The 16,728-nt window shown below is 36.6% G+C and overlaps 1 protein-coding gene across 4 annotated transcripts in view; it reads right to left on the bottom strand.

Moving 5' to 3' along the window:
- Positions 1-344: 344 nt before the first annotated feature.
- Positions 345-16,728, bottom strand: part of pex5la (peroxisomal biogenesis factor 5-like a) — an 84,854-nt gene continuing 68,470 nt past the window's right edge. For all 4 annotated transcript variants that reach the window (XM_079883727.1, XM_079883729.1, XM_079883728.1 and 1 more), the window contains 8 exons: positions 15,528-15,623; positions 7,513-7,629; positions 6,765-6,908; positions 5,719-5,789; positions 3,522-3,728; positions 2,115-2,280; positions 1,358-1,515; positions 345-581 (listed from right to left, as the gene is read on the bottom strand). In XM_079883727.1, the coding sequence (XP_079739853.1) occupies positions 380-581; positions 1,358-1,515; positions 2,115-2,280; positions 3,522-3,728; positions 5,719-5,789; positions 6,765-6,908; positions 7,513-7,629; positions 15,528-15,623 (1,161 nt within the window). In that variant the 3' untranslated portion in view covers positions 345-379. The remainder of the gene's footprint in view (positions 582-1,357; positions 1,516-2,114; positions 2,281-3,521; positions 3,729-5,718; positions 5,790-6,764; positions 6,909-7,512; positions 7,630-15,527; positions 15,624-16,728) is intronic.

Here is a 16,728-nt window from a genome sequence, read left to right as displayed (position 1 = left end):
TAAAGAGTGAATTTGAACCAATACATTAAGTCTCTACGGAGTACAGTACATGTCTAATCAAGTCATTGATGTGAAGTCAATATTCTTCTTGCACATTAATGTAATTAATGTAATCCTCTGATCAATTGTGGAATTATTAAGTTGTCCTCCGATTCCCATTGTTACATTGCAGGTCAAGCTGATATTTTCTCTAAGGCATACTAGTACAATCTTCTCCAGGCATTGTGCTCTTTAGGATAATCGTAAACTGATGTGCAATTTGCAAACCTATTAAAATGGTAACATCCAGCCATCAGTTGTCATGAATGTAAAGGTGCTCTGCGAGAGTTCTTTTCATAAAGTACTTTGGATATTTGCCATGTTTAAAGGGTATTCTCGCTCACATATCCAGGTTAAAAGCTCTCATGAGTAAGTCCAGGTCTCCTATGTTAGCAGCTTGAAAAAGCTCCGGCTGGTCCAGCATGGACAGTGCTATCCGCAGGGCCGCCCAGATGTTTCCAGACATGACCTGGTGCGAAAGCTGCCGACTCCTGCTCTTCCTCTGCTGACCAAGAGCTGTCAGGAAATTACTGGCTGCCTCCCTGCAAAAAATAAAATAAAAGGGTGTTTCTACAACTATGGGCAATTTTGGCTCTGTGGACATTCAGAAAATATATATAGCCAACATTTTTTACACGTTCTCACTAGTTAGTTTACTAACAATCTATAACATGGACATACGTGCATTCTGTCATTTTTAAGTTCATATGAACATTTTCACTATGTCTTCTCAAATTATACATTGTTTTATAGCATTCTGTGGTGGAAATGACAGTGTTGAAAATCTTTGCAATAAAATGGCCAACTCCTTTGTCTCGCTAAGGCTAATTTGATATCTTAAATTTTAGTATTCTAAATACACAAAATTAAATAATATTTTCACATAATTAAACAAAAATCATGCACAATTCAAGTATTGTTTACAAGTAAAAAAATTTTTTTGCCTACTTTTTTTAATGCAGTTTCATATTTTAAAGATTAAAAATCTGAGTCTGGGCCAAGGGTATGATAATAAAATCTACACATAAAGGCATCTGAAATGTAGCACAAATAAATTACAAAGGCATAGTTTCCACAAAGGCGAAAGTTTCCATAACAGTTTTAATATGACCCTCATATCAAAAAACGAAAAAAAAAAACAAACCCTGGGACACAGAAGTACCAGTAGTTGAAGAAACATTCATAAATCAAGGAATAAATGTTTCCTTATTATGTTGCATTTATTCAGGCATAAACACAGGATCAAAGTATTTATACAAAAAGTTGGGGAAGATGTTTTACATAATTTCCAGGACAAGCCCAACGCTCTGTCACAAACCTGTGAGCGCCCATATTAATGAAGCTGATGCCAAGGTTGTAACGTGAGCGGATGAATCCGGGCTGGAGCTCCAGGGCTTTGTTGTAGGCCTCCACAGCCTCCTCGCTGCGATCTCCATTAGCCAGCGTCGCCCCCAGCCGATTCCACAGCAGGTAGTCCTGTACACACCAACAGCAAAAAAAAAAAAAAAAATCCCCTCTGGCTCAGTGTCATGGATCAAAATAATCATCACTCTCAAAGATTATGCAGTTACATTCAACCATGTTTAATAGCATTAAGTGATGATCTGCTCTCTTTCTTTTAGGGATAAAAACATGAATTTGACCTTTAAGTACGTTGCCACGGTCTAAAACAGTGGTACAAAGAAGTCACAAGGAGCCTGGTATCAGAGTTTCACTTCCACATTGCCATTATCTTTCATGGTATTCACGCTCTGAGCCCCCCCAGCAGGCAAGCAGACATTACCAAGTCAAGCAGATGGGGAGGATTTTCGATTGAGTGTAAATGCAGTCTACACAGGGGGACAGAATTTGGCTTAGCAAGCATCAATCGTCGACAAGGTGACCCACAGGGTTCTGGAGTCAGCGCTCATGAATGGTAAAGCTCCCCTCAAGTTTCAAATGAACTGTTTCAAAGATTTCGGAGGCCCTTCGTAAGCCCCAGTGACTTTCTTCTTATCTCCTTTGCCCTCTGCCTTTAGGGTTTCTGTATGATTTAGCACCAGTTTGTTAGTAGAGTACACTGAGCAGGGCTTTACCTCCGGCCGCACTGACAGCGCGGCGTTGAAGGCTTCCACCGCTTTGTTGAACTCGGAGCTGAGGTTATACAGCACTCCCAACCCCGTCTGCAGATCTGGGTCAATAGCGTCCGAGTTCTGCTGGGCAGCGTCCAGGTACAGATCCTTCACCTCTAGCAGCAGTGGGCTGGAGCGGCAGAAAGAGAGAGAGAGAGAGAGAGAGAGAGAGAGAGAGAGAGAGAGAGAGAGAGAGAGAGAGAGAGAGATGAAAGACTCAGAGGCACTGCCCTTCAGGGACGTCCCTTCCAGCAACATCATCAAAATGTGTCATTTAATAGCTAAGAAAAGGGAAAGGGGCTCTCTAGAGAGACATTTAAGATGTTGGTTCCAAGAACTTTCCATTAAGGGTTTGGAGCACTACACGTTGGGGAAAGTTGTAACCCTGTCACATAAAAATCACTTAAAAATTAGGCACAGGAAATTGACCAGTGGTGACAGTAGAGCTTTTATTTGTAGGACATTGAAAATTATTGTATGTATCTGATCAGTTCTCTTCCAGCTTGTTTGATGTTTGAGAGAAAAATGTTAAATTAATGTTAAGTAAAAAAGGGAAGGGGTTGAAATATAATAATAATAAAAAAAAGAATAACAATAATTAAAAAGAAAAAGATATGTATATATACATAATATGCATATAATAATATAATATCTAGATATAATGCATAAAAATGGGGTTGGTATGAATGCAAATGATTAAATAATAATACTAATTATATAAGAAACAATATAACATTAGGATGGTTGTTTATTGTAACAACAACACTAATAATCACCATCATATATAAAGCCAGTCAAAATTTTGGAAACATGACTATTTTTAATGTTTTAAAAAAAAAAATCTTTTATGCTCATCGAGCCTGCATTTATTTTATCAAAATTTAAAATAATTTTTTTTCATTTGAATATACTTTAAAATATTATTCATTTCTGTGCTACAAAGCTGAATTTTCATCAGCCATTACTTCAGTCTTCAGTGTCACGTGATCCTTCAGAAATAATTTGAGTAATTCAGACCATTATTTTAAACAGTAATAATATTTTACAGTCACTGTATTTTCTGTATTATTGATCAAATAAATGTAGGCTTGATGAGCATCCGAGATTTCTTTCAAAAACATACAAAATATGACCTCATAGTACATCAACTAAAATGACCTGTTGGTTAGAAGTAACTGCAAACATGCCCAACACTTAAAGTAGCATTAGGCCTTTCAGTTTAAAGGCCTTACGTTTAGTTCAGTTGTTTAAAACCACTTATCTGTTAATATATAGTTTCTACAGTAATGAAATTCATACATTAAGTGTAAGTTAAGTATCCAAACCAATATTGGGGCTGCTGTATATTCCTGCATTCATTTGAAACCATACCAGCCATTTGAAGAGGAGTAGGAGAGTTTCCGTGAGCCAGGTGAGCCCTGCAGGTGCGTGCGGCTCTTCAGAAGATGCTTGTATTTGGGGTTGTGCCTTATCCAGCCCAGTAGCGCCTCACACGCGTCCTGCCTCATGCCCGTGTTGGTCAGGCTCACTGCCAGGGCCATGAGGGCCTGAAGGTTGTTGGGGTGGAGCTCCAGACACCTGCACACACATACAACAGGGAAGCATCTAAAGAACCGCTGCTTTTGATGGACACTAATTAGCTGTCTGCCATCATAATAAGAGCCAGCTGCTTCCTGATTAGTGCTGGTTTTAATTCATGGGTGGATGCTTGTGTCATCTCATGTGTCTGCATGGAGACTGTAAATACATTTCATAAAACTCAAATAAATCATTTGCTCAGTTTATGACGGAAGTCGCGTTCCCTGTTTTACAAGTGTAAGAAAAAACACGGTGAGGGAGACATCTGGATATTGTTTATTTCTGCACATTAGCTACACGGGTGTATCAAAGAATAAATATGGAAATGCAACGATGCCAAATAAAAGCATTTTACTAGGTTGTCTTTATGAGAGTCAGTAAAAACATTTTCTCTTGTTGTCCATTGAAACGAAAGCAGTGCACATTGCTAATGATTTACCTGCTAAATCCATCAGAAATATAAATTCTAATCTAATCTGATCTGGTCTAATCAGATTATTAGTATACTCAACCACCCACCCCCACTCCCTCCAGCCAAAATAAGATGTCTGCTGTGTCCTGATTCACATACTTGCACTATGTACTAAAAATAAGTACTTCAGTGTTTCTCATGAGTACGAAGTAACTTATTGTGGAAATAGGACTCACTACAATTCCAATCAATTCCAACAAGGGAAGCTACAGTTCCCATAGGGTAATTCCAAACAAAAGTGAGCAACTGAATCCTGTCACGAATGGCCGTTCCATAAGTCCGTTAACATTTACACCTGACGATCACTTCAAGGAAGTAGTTTGACCAGTTATGATAACCAGAGTGGCAAATCCTTGCGATTAATTGAAACTGAGGGTATTTTTTATTTGAGCGGTTACTTGGGATTTAAACACATTATTAACCCAACTGGAAATATATTTCTAAATACTTTTATTCAGCAAGGACACATTAAATTGATCAAAAGTGACAGTAAAGACACATTATTACAAAAAAACCCACTTAAAAATAAATTCTGTTCTTTTTAAACTTTCTATTCATCCAAAAAAAAAACAAAAATTATGACAAAAATCAGTTTCCGCAAAAATATTAAGCTAACGGTGATAAGAAATGTTTCCTGAGCACCAAATCAGCATATTAGAATGATTTATAAAGGATCATGTGACACTGAAGAATGCTGAAAATTTGCCATCACAAGAATAAATTACATTTTAAAATATATTAAAATAGAAGTCATTTAAAATTTTTTATAATATTTCACAATACTATTGTTTTACTGTACCAACCACAGATGACACCCCCTTTTAAAATGACATATTAAATTATGTTTGATAATATCAGAGACATTATAAAATCACTCCATTCAAAAGTGATGTGGATACATGGTACCAGAACACAGCTTTGAGTGTCACCAATGATTAACACATAGATTGGAGGTTTCATCCCGGTCGCTCAGAGGAACATTGTATGAGATTATGACTGGCTGTTCTATCCAAAATGAATGTAATCTCCCGAAGGCCTCTGTGCTTATGAAATGCAATTTTAATTGGATCACCGGGTTAATACAGTAGCCCTTTATCTCGAGCAGAAGAGGGCACAGCAGAGAGCTTGGTCTCATTTGGTGTCACAGATAACCACATGGAGGTGTTCAATTCAAGGCCTGTTTGACATTCTTCTGGTTGAACTTCCTCTCTACATTAAACACTCAAGCAAACATGCAGAAGGGTCTTGTTTTCGTTACTTATACTGTTTCTATTCTGAATGAGGATTAGATTAACCTTAATCTTGACTTGACATTGATGGTGATGAGAATTTTAGGTTTATCTCAGTACATACCTCACAATCATCTAGCATACTTACTAATATAAACCAATTGTTTCTACTTATTTTTTCCCCCATAAACGCTAAGTCAGTGTAAGCGTGATGACTCAAACTTCATGTGCCATACGGCTATATGTAAAACATAATTTGCATATAATTCATGCAGGGATACTTCCTTACCTCTGGAGGGAGACAATTGCTGCCTGCTCATTCTCATTCTCTGCTTGTGTGGTTCCCAGCACCAGCCAAGCCTGAAAAGAAAATAGGTGCTGAACAATAAGCATTGGGGTTATCACCTTGACTCCGGTGAAGAGCTTCTATTGTGCAGGACCTACAGTGCTAACCTGGGGGATATGATTCATTCTCAAAGGCCTGCGACTCACACATACAACACAACGTTAGCGAGGAACTGAATGGATTTGTGTTGCCATTACTTGGAGATAATGAAACATTGGATGTACTAAATACTGCTAGGCAAATATCCTATTTATTATGTGACTGACTGAATATTTATGCTATGATTCCTAAATGAATCATTCGTAAGGCTCTGAATGAGACTAATTATTAGAAGCCAAGCTTATTAACTTTGTGTTGGAGGAAACTGCGTTCCTCGTGACAAGCCTTAGCCTACAGTTTGTGAATACAATGAAAAATTTATTAATGAGCGTTATAAATAGAATATCTTAACATGGTTGGCTGAGTCTGCGCACTTAACTTGCTACAGTACAACGAGTATAGAGTTCTTGATGATATTTCACAAGCAAACTCTCCCCGAAATGCTATTTGCTTTGTAATATTATCAGGTGAAATTCATCTTTATTTGGAGACACAATCATTTAGATGTGGGGTAATTCCAGGAGAAGAGGGATAATCCTTTTTGGGATGTAACTGAACTATTACATCATTACATTGTCTGAAAAAGGGAACTCTACTCAGTTACAGGAGTGTTAATGGTTTGCCATCAGTCACTGTCAAGTATGATGTCTAATACAGAGCTCTTATTGAAAATTAGTGAGAACATGGAACCCCCTGCATTGGCTAATCATGCCATGATCTGTAAAAATGTTCAGTGGGCAAGAACAAAACTACCACTTATCACTGTATGTAGGAAAGGTATGACGGTAGTCTGATTGGCAGAACATGTGGCTTGCTGTTTTCAAGCTGTGCAGATGTTGATTTGATGAAAGTACCAGGCTTACTCTTGTTTTTTAAAACCACTCCCTCACCTCTGAATCCTGAGGGTCCTGCAACACAGCTGCTTCCAGAAGAAGTACGGCGTTAGGCAGTTCTCCCTCTCTCGACTTGCGTAATCCTTCCTCAAATGCATTTGGCCAGTCTTTGAAAGGGTTATCTGTGTGGAAGTAGTATCCCTGAGGAAGAAATAATGGAAACAATTAAGTAGTGGACAATTTCAGCAGGTTTACATACTGGAAAATCGAAATAAATAGAAATGTATGAAGGTTTTACATACTGAATAAATGTGACCCTGGACCACAAAATCAGTCTTATGGGTAATTTTTTTTAAAATTGAGATTTATACATCATCTGAAAGCTGAATACATAATCTTTCCATTGATGTATGATTTGTTAGGATATGACAATATTTGGCCTAGATACAAATATTTGAAAATCTGGAATCTGAGGGTGCAGAAAAATCGAAATACTGAGAAAATCCGCCTTTAAAGTTGTCCATTTCTATTGGCGATTGTGCTGCATCCACTCACAAAAATACATTTTTTATATATTTAAGGTGGGAAATTTACAAAATATCTTCAAGGATCATGATCTTTACTTAATATCCTGATGATTTTTGGCATAAAAGAAAAATCGATCATTTTGACCCATACAATGTTTTGTTGGCTATTGCCACAAATATCCCCGTGCGACTTAAGACTGGTTTTGTGATCCAGGGTCACAAATAAATAAATAAATAAATAACTGTTTAATCATTTGCTTGAATTGTTTCTCCTTTACCTTTTCGTAAGGAGACACATTGGAGGGAATCTGCTGTTGGTCATTCTCTGTTAGCCAGTTTCTGCGAGCGAGTTCTTCCCACTCTGCCTGCATCTTATCCCAAAACTCAGTGTCTGACTGAAAGAGATTTAAGAAAGGAGTCAGAAAGAATAGCTGTACTGTAAAAATCATATTCTTGGAAAAATAAGAAAGACATGTTGACACAATGTACGGTATAAAAACAGTTGTTCTAAAATATGAAAATAGGTTTTATATATCATTCTGTATTTTTTCATTTAACTAATGATGTTACATTCAGCGACTCTTAAGTGTATTACAAAAATCAATATTAGCTGAGCTGCAGTGTGTAGTAAATCGAATGAGCAGGAACGTCACAAAACTCCTTCCACATTCACTTTTCAGCAAAAGCCAAATGGACAGTAATTCTTAAAAAAAAATCTTAAATTGTTTTTTATCCATATATGTGGTGTCATAAACATCTCAGAAAAGCTTAGGCTATAAAACCTTTGGTGATATTACAGTGATGGAGTTCCTGTAGCTCATTAGGTAGAACATGGTGCTAGTAACATCAAGGTCGTGGGTTTGATTCCCAGGAAACTAACATACTGGTCAAATACTCTAAAAACTTAAGAGATGCTGAAATTCCAATTTGTTCTCAAAATGCATTAATTTACAGAAATTTAAGCCAACTAGAAATGTTATATGCAACCAGCCACACACACACACACACAAAGTTTATGCTAGTTTCAGTTTTGTTGTTGTTGTTGTTGTTTTCTCTCACAGTGTCCAGAAGAGCAATTCATGGCGAAAACTTCTTCCGTAATATCAAGCTCTTGGTAAATCTTAGTATTTAGTCTGGTCTCCGCAGGTGTGCCGCACTTATGAACGTCTCAAATCTGTATCAACATGCCTCTGAACTCTCTGTGCTCAGCAATCTGAATAATGAATCACTGTGCTGAATACTGATCGCAAGAGGAGACTTACACAGCCACGCAAGCAATCATTCAGCTCTCAGCCATCTAGGACATTTGGAAATCTCATCTAAAGGGTTTGATTAATCAAAAAAAAAAAAAAAAAAAAAAAAACAACTTTCGGATAGCATTAGCCAGCACACTGAGTGCACTGAAACAAAAGGACAAAATGGTAAAACACCATTTTGAAATGTATATATATTTTAACTTATAATCTTGTTAGTCAAAACCTCACACATCACTGTAATGTGTAATAAAATCAGAAACGACAGGAGTATTTGTTGAAGTCAGCTACCAATCGATACAGGTCACGAGGGCTCATATTCAGTTGAAAAGCACTGCTGTAGCTTTTCAAAAGCCCTCATGGCATGATTCCCTCAGAGATTGTATTTATGATGAGGGTTTTCAAAGAATGTTGTGCGACTGAAAGTTGATGAGATGTTATTTTGTTCAATGACACATCTTTTGTTGAGGAGATAAATGGCCCTCCGTGTTTTATGATGGGCAACAGCTTCGTTAAGTGGCCAATTACGGTAATTGGATGACCCACCCCCCTTATCACCCCAATAACTAAGCAAAGAGAGAATCCAACTAGTCAAAGGTCAATGTTGAAGACTCATTATCTCTCATCCAGAAAAAGACTGTCCGACTGAACTTTTTAATAGCCAGAACATTTGTGTTAAGTACATCCTTCACAGCACACATCTTCACAGAACACATCAGAGAGATTTTCTTGAATCCACTATGTTTTTCCACTATTGTTCCATGTATCTAAATTATAGATCCTCTTTTCAAAAACTTTAGCAACACTAAATTTGTTAGAAGAAAAAGGTTTTTCATAAATTCTGTCTTTATTTCCTCACCCTCAAGTCTTTCCAGCTTATTTCTTCTGTGAAAGTGAATTTTTGAAAAATATCCAGGGCACTTTTTTGACAATAAGGCAACATCACAAAAGAAGTGTTGTTACTGTTGTCTAAAATTTTTAAAAATCTTTTGTTGGTAATTAAAATAAAGCTTAAAAATGATAAATATTGGATGGTAAAACTTAGTTGAAGTTGAAGTACTAAATTAATAAAACTGAAATAAAAATAAATTAAAGCTTATATAGAAAAATAAAAAAGTAATAATAAAATGAAAACAGAAAATATAAAAATAAAAAGTATTAAATAATCAAAATATTAAATAATACTATAATAGCATATAATACTACATAATACTAAAAACATTGTACAAAAGTAGACCATTCAATTCAAGTCTGCTAATCCAAATGATAGGTTTGTGTAAGAAAATGCAAGTTGCAAAATTTAAGTCATTCTTCACTGAAAATCAAGATGAATGTGGTCTGATTCATGAATTGTTCTTTTGAATCAATGAATTGGTTAATCTGGTTCACAACCTTCACCAATCCTGAAAGCATCTTTGAAAGCTCCAGTCACCAAAATTGTATGTTCCACGCAGAGATGGGTGAGCTATTACTTTACCAACTTTGGTCACCTATTTTGTGCAAAGCACCTGGACAATTTCTAAAAATATGTCTGATTGAAATATACGTATTCCACTGAAAAAGATCCATGAAGAATAATGAGAGCTATGTTATGACCTCCCCTGAAGCAGTAACTGTGTAAGGAGCAGAGAAAAAGCATTCCTGAACGTGACATTGTCTGTCTTTCAAGACTGGCATCTTTCCTTCAGAGTTCTTTTACCTCAAACTGCATTGTTCGTCCCTTGAGAGATTGTGATACAGCTCTATAAGTGCAAAAAAAGTCTGAAATGTTGTCAGGAGCTCAGCGGGCTATGGCAGAGGCCTTAACTGATGGCCCCAAAGGGGTCAGTGCTCTTCCTCATTTTCAAACAAGAGACACATGATCAAGGCCATGCTGTTCCACTGGGGTGAGAAAGTCTTTTCTAATTGGTTCTTGTTTCGGAAATAGAATGCCCTTTATTTCACAAGTTTGAGACCTTTATTTCTATTTGGACGGTACACAAAAGCTTATATTTAAACACTATTGGCACATGCTTTACCCTGGAAATAGTGAATAGCTCTATAGTATTACTGTGTTAGTTTCCAATAAAATTACCTAAGCATCCTTAAAATAAGATACATTTACATTAGAAGCAAAACTGTATATCTTGAATTTAGTTTATTCTTTTTACTTAGGTAAAGTAGTTTTTTCCCCCCTGTCTATTTTAACCCTTAAACGCATACCTTAGGTCTTTAGTGACCAGGGACGTCATTCACTACCTTCTTCCTCATTCATTTTTTAAATTTAGACATCAACCTTCTTAGTATTCCTCAGTCAACTCATTATAAACAACATAACAAGAAAAAAAAATAATAATAATTATTGCCCATTAATTTCCCATTCATTTTTTGTAAAAATTATATAGGGTCGCTAGCGACCCGAGGTGTTTAACAGTGCAAGTATGTATTTTTTTCTGCACAGCAATTCACCTTTATTCCACAACGTGGCAATGTCTGATACATAATGATGAAGTGATGTTTCACTCGCACAAAAGAAAATAAAAGAATAGGAAGTATCATCAGCAAAACTTGAAATGGCTCAGTAATTTACTGCAGAAAAAATATAACGGTCACTGCCACTTGATGGTGGATCTGGTGAAGAAGCTGTTGAAAATGATAGTTTTGAGAATATGTTTGAGATGGCGAATATGAGCCAGATGCTGAATGTACTGTAACTGGGAAATGAGCTCTGGCAAGGACAGTAATGATGGTATAAAACATCTGTTCAAATGGAACCCTTCCAAGCTCCAAAAGGTTACAAAATATGCTTTATTTTATTCTTCTATAATTGTTATTCTAATATCAGGAGAGTTTTATATTTTTGCGACATGTTAGATATGGATCCGGGTCGCTAAAGACCCGAATATGTAATAACGATTGGCGAAACATTGATGCATTTAAGGGTTAAAGATAAAACTAGGTTGTAAAGAGTGAATGCTCATCAAATACAATTGTTAGATTATAAAATAACAACCTTACAAATAGTATATAAGAGGGGTGTGGACAGGTTTGACTTGCTGCCCAGAATAGGAGAAAGTTGGGGTGGTGAATGCAAAGAATTATTTGAACTCTCTCAAAGACTAACTCTTTAAAAGAGGAGCAAGTGAATATATTCATCTCATAATTACAAACTAAAAGAGACCAAGGGTCAGTTCATGATTGGAATGATAAAACCCCCTAAGACAGACGTGACAAACAATTAAAAAGCTTGAGTGTGACACTCATACATAGAAGTCATACAAATTCCAATGAGGCTTCTACTAAACTTCTGAACAATAACTTCTGACAGTTTTGAACATAATATGAGTCAACAAAATCATCAGGGCAAAAATTGAAGTAATCCATATATTGCACTTACTATATCTTACTATATACATATTAATATTACATTAATATTTGTGATTTCATGTCCATCATAATTACTTAACTAAAAAATAAAATAAAATGAATTGATCATGTACTCTACTGTTCCTTCAGTAGCTGTATTTTCCCTCCAAAAGCAGGAACTTTCTGTCTGAGAGTTTGGTTTGTTGAGCATATAAAAAAAAAAATTGACAAGCTGTCAAGTCCTGCTGTTAAAACCGATCCCTGTCATTTTGCATCATTTGAAACGTCCTACATGTTCGAAGATGGAAAGGATCAGAAGATGGATTTTGAATTACTGGATGTGTGCTATTGTAAATCTAAATCCTATGTTCAATCATACTATTACTGTTTTGAAGTGACAAGTAATGACCCAAAAGGTTCCTTGCCAGCACATGGCATTTATACATCATTATATTCACAATTTATGCTGTTATTCACAGCATAAATCCATACATTTAACACACCTTTGTGTTATATTTGGCCCTGACCAGCACAGAGTCAGCCAACATCCTGCATTAACCTCCCCTGTCTGCCTGCATGTTTCTAAAAAGAGCAGCATAATTTCAGTTGTATTCTGTTTCCTGCAACCCGACATCCTCCCCTAAGACTGCGGGGCGTAAAAATGTATTTTCCATCTATCTTGCATCTTTATTCAATGCTCAGTAAGCAGCCCAGCCTGGCGTTTCTCCATTTTTATTCATTTTGGGCACCAAGCTATTTCTTCATTCAGGACATCAACAAATGAAAATGATTGGAAACTGGCCTCAGTGTCCCAGAAAGTAGCTTTCTGGATAATTCAGGTCTCCATTCATCTAATAATCATATTAACTATATGCAGTTACTTATAGGGGGGCTGGAGGCATAAGGGCAGCTCTCAGCGTGCAGGCCAGAGTTCCCGTAATGATCGAAACTCAAGGATGGTGCTATCGATCAACCCTCCATTTGTTCCCATCGCAGCCTTAGAATCACTACTTACTGTACACTAAGTCCCGCCCCCCTCCAACTCAATTCCAAACCGAACATCATCTCAGACCTATAGCTGTAATAGCCGTTGTCTTGAGGGCTACGAACAGGCAAAATACCCAGTGATTCTGTGCACAGTATAAATTCTGCATTGAGTGGTTCCTCATACTGTAAGTACTGCTCTCACTTTTAGATGTGCACTTCCTCTTCCATTATTCATCTGTTCTTACAGATCCCCCATGTTTTTGCCCTTAGCACTCTACCTCTCCAACACATGTAATACAATAGCAAGTGCTGTTCTGGCAAGTGCAACAGCAGACACTCATCAGAACAACATCAACTTTTAAACAGCGAGAACTCTTAACACAGTATTAAGTAGACTTATCACATTGTGATGTAATACATGCTTTTTATTTGCAAGTTTTGGTAACTATTTTGTGTAATCAACACTGAAAATCAATCATTTAAATTTAAAATGAATAAAATAAGATAAGATACAAATTTTAAAGACTCTCTTACCCAAGCACAACTACTGAAAATGCTGATATAAATTTAGCTGTTATATCAAAAAATTGCTTTCTGGTTGAATAAGAGATATCGTGTCTAGATGTTTTTTTTTTTCCCCCTGAGTGATAGGCCTTAGAGTAATTTCTTCCAATGCATCAGCGGTTGTGATCACTGAAGCAGAGGAACTGATGTTTGATAGCAGGGTCTCCAGCTGAATTAGCCCATATCTAGTTTCTGAAAGCACAATACCTTCTCCTCTGCCACCTGATGCTGCATGACTGGCCTATTTTCTCCTCTCAATGAGTAATGGAAAGTTGTTATATGGTTCAACTTATTCCATGAGCAACAGTGATGACATTATAATCAATCAATTATTGAGTGAGGCTAATTAGCATCACATTGTACTCGTGACAGACAGCAGACGGTTTTTAACTCGTCCAAAGCCACAAAGGTGAGGCCTAATTAAAAATTTCATTTTAGCAGTAGAGAGCACACCTTCGAGTTACTTTATGTTGATTTTTTCAATGTTAAAATATTTTCTTCCATCCCAATTTAAAGTGATATGTCACCCAAAAATGGAAATTCCATCATCAATTACACACCCTCATGTCATTCGAAAACTGTATGACTTTCTTCTGTATTCTTATTTCTTTCTTCTGTGGAACATAGAAGATATTTTGAAGATTATTGGTATCAAACAATTTTGGTGGCTGTTGACTTCCACTGTACGGACCAAAAAAAAATAAACCTCTCAAAATATCTTCTTTTATGTTCCACAGAAGAGAGTCATACTGGTTCGGAATGACATGAGGGTGAATAAATAATTACCTTCCCAAAGAGTGTACAAAAGTGTTGGCCCTTGGAAAATTCATTTATTAAACATTTATATTTACTGAATAGTGCTGGCTAATATTAGTGTAGTATTCTCAGCTCCAGTTCACTGCTTTTAGTATACAGTATTTAAATCCACTCTGCAGAATTACGTAGATTTTTTAACAGATTTTAAGTTAATAAACAGATTTTGGAACAATTTTACAGTAATGTAGCATTGGCTATAAACACACTATAAGCAAACACACTATAGTAGATACTGTAAATACACTATGGTACCTTTAACGCCCGGTTTCACAGACAGGGCTTAGATTAAGCTACGATTAGTCCTTAGTCTAATTAGGACATTTATGTACCTTTTATAAGCATGCCTTAAAAACATTACGTGTGTGCATTTTGAGACAAAATAATGGCACTGATATTTTTTAAGATATATCAGTGCAAGTTGCTTTCAGTTAAAACAGCTCAAACATGCATTTTAGTCTGGGACTATCTTAAGCCTTGTCTGTGAAACCGGGGGTAAAAGTGTAAAAAAAGCAGATGCTATTTACACCGAATGTAAATTTTGGTAGATACTATTTGCACCTAGTATCATAGCAACAAATAGTGACAGATGCTATTCACAAAATGTGCAAATGAATGTAATATGCTATTTGTACAAAAGGTTAAAAAGGTAAAAAAGTTAAGCCACGGTCAAACTAGACTTTGAGCATGCAAAATTTGCAACATAATTCAACATAACTTAATTCAAATAATACATCCAAAATGTAAATATATGCAATCTACTGTACTGCAAAGCTGCAATACTCGAGATGTAAAGAGGTCACGCTGTGACATATCAACATTCTATTGGTTTTACAGCAGGTAGTCGACCAAAATGCCTATTACTGCCTATTATTATTAATGTTGCAAAATTCATTAAACATGAAACAAATTCAATTTCAGCCGTAAAGCAGCTCTACAGAAGACAATAGTGTCAATATTTAGCTCAATTCAGTTCAGTGTGTCTTTGAAAAAAGCCTTTGTCAACAAAGTTGGCATCTTGCACTCCATGTAAATAGTAGTGGTTGACCAATAATCTTTTTTTTTTTTCAAATAAAGAGAAGGCAGCGTTAATTTTATTATTAACGTTCTCATCGCTTTCAAAATAAAAGTCCTGCAGCCACCCCATCAGACAAACAGAAAATCGGTAGATCTTGATCATTTAAAAAATGCCTAATATCGGCCTATACTGTATACTGGCCATGGCGATATATTGATCAACTACTAGTATGGCGCTGGCCATTAATGCCCATGACCCATGAGACAATGATTGTGATGCTCATAGACATTTTTAACAGACGCTTTTGGCTTACCTCCACTGCTGCCTTAGCTCTCTCAAACTCTTCCTCCAGAGACTGGTTTCTGGACAGTGGTGTGCTACCCCACCTTTGGTCTTTGCTCAAACGGCCCTGTCAAACACAGGAGTCAGAGAGAACGTAGTCAGCCATCTCTCAGTCACTCTGACATGAGAAAAGGCCCTGCCCTTGCCAAACCCCCGATGCCAGAGGCAAGGAGAAATGCCAGCATTAGCAGCACAGGGTCTTCTTGTTTAATTTCTTTCTCTCTCTTTCTCACTCTCTTTTGAGGTCCTGCTTTCCACACCTAATGTTCTCACCCTCATAATGGCTCTGGACTGGCTTGTCATGCATAGCGCGTTGCCCTGCACATTTTTCTTAGTATGCAAATCTGAAAGTAGCATGGCAGGAGACCTTTGCTCAGCATGTATTGTCAAATACGCACCATTTTCAGCACTGTACACCTGAAGACATGCTTCACATGCGGCAAAGCCATTCACTTTGACTACACTGCTGTGTGTGTGTGTGTGTGTGCATCACAGCAATTGAAATCAAGCTTATTTGTTTTACTTAAGTTTTATTTTCTCAGAGTCATTAGCGGTTAGAGGGTGACATATTGGCATAATAAACAATAGGAACCGTGTGTTTACACATCCTGATGGCTCAGGATGTTAAATCAAACACAATAAAATAGTATTTTGCTAACTAGGTTATTGCTAGGGCTGTCAATTGATTCAAATTGCTAATCAAACTAATAACAGGATATTCCATATAAATAACTGCCATCAACTATCTTCCATCTAGCTGTTTTTAAATTGCTCTGATTGTAGTAAAATTCCTTGGTAAAATTAATGTACAGGCCAGGGGGCATGATTAATTGTGCTACTTTCAGTCTTTAAAAAAAATGAATCACACTAAATTAACATGTTAAACTGACGGCCCTAGTTTGTTGCATTTTCATTGATAATAATGTTTTCGGTGCTCCTTAAACTTTTAAGATGCTTGTCATTTTAATGAATAATGTAATCATAAAGTTGCCTTTTAAAATTGTACCTTGTTCTTAGGTCACTCTAAATGTCAAGTGCTGAGCTATCAAAGGCAAACTTCCATTCCCCCAATCCAATTCTCGGCATAACAAAGCCTTCCAGGCAGACTGGATCAAAGGAATAAGATGAAATATTTGCCACCTGCCTCATTGGATATTAATCAATTATCAAGG

This window comes from Squalius cephalus (assembly GCF_949319135.1).
Source record: "Squalius cephalus genome assembly, chromosome: 10".
NCBI lineage: Eukaryota > Metazoa > Chordata > Actinopteri > Cypriniformes > Leuciscidae > Squalius > Squalius cephalus.
This window is presented reverse-complemented; position numbering and strand designations above follow the sequence as displayed.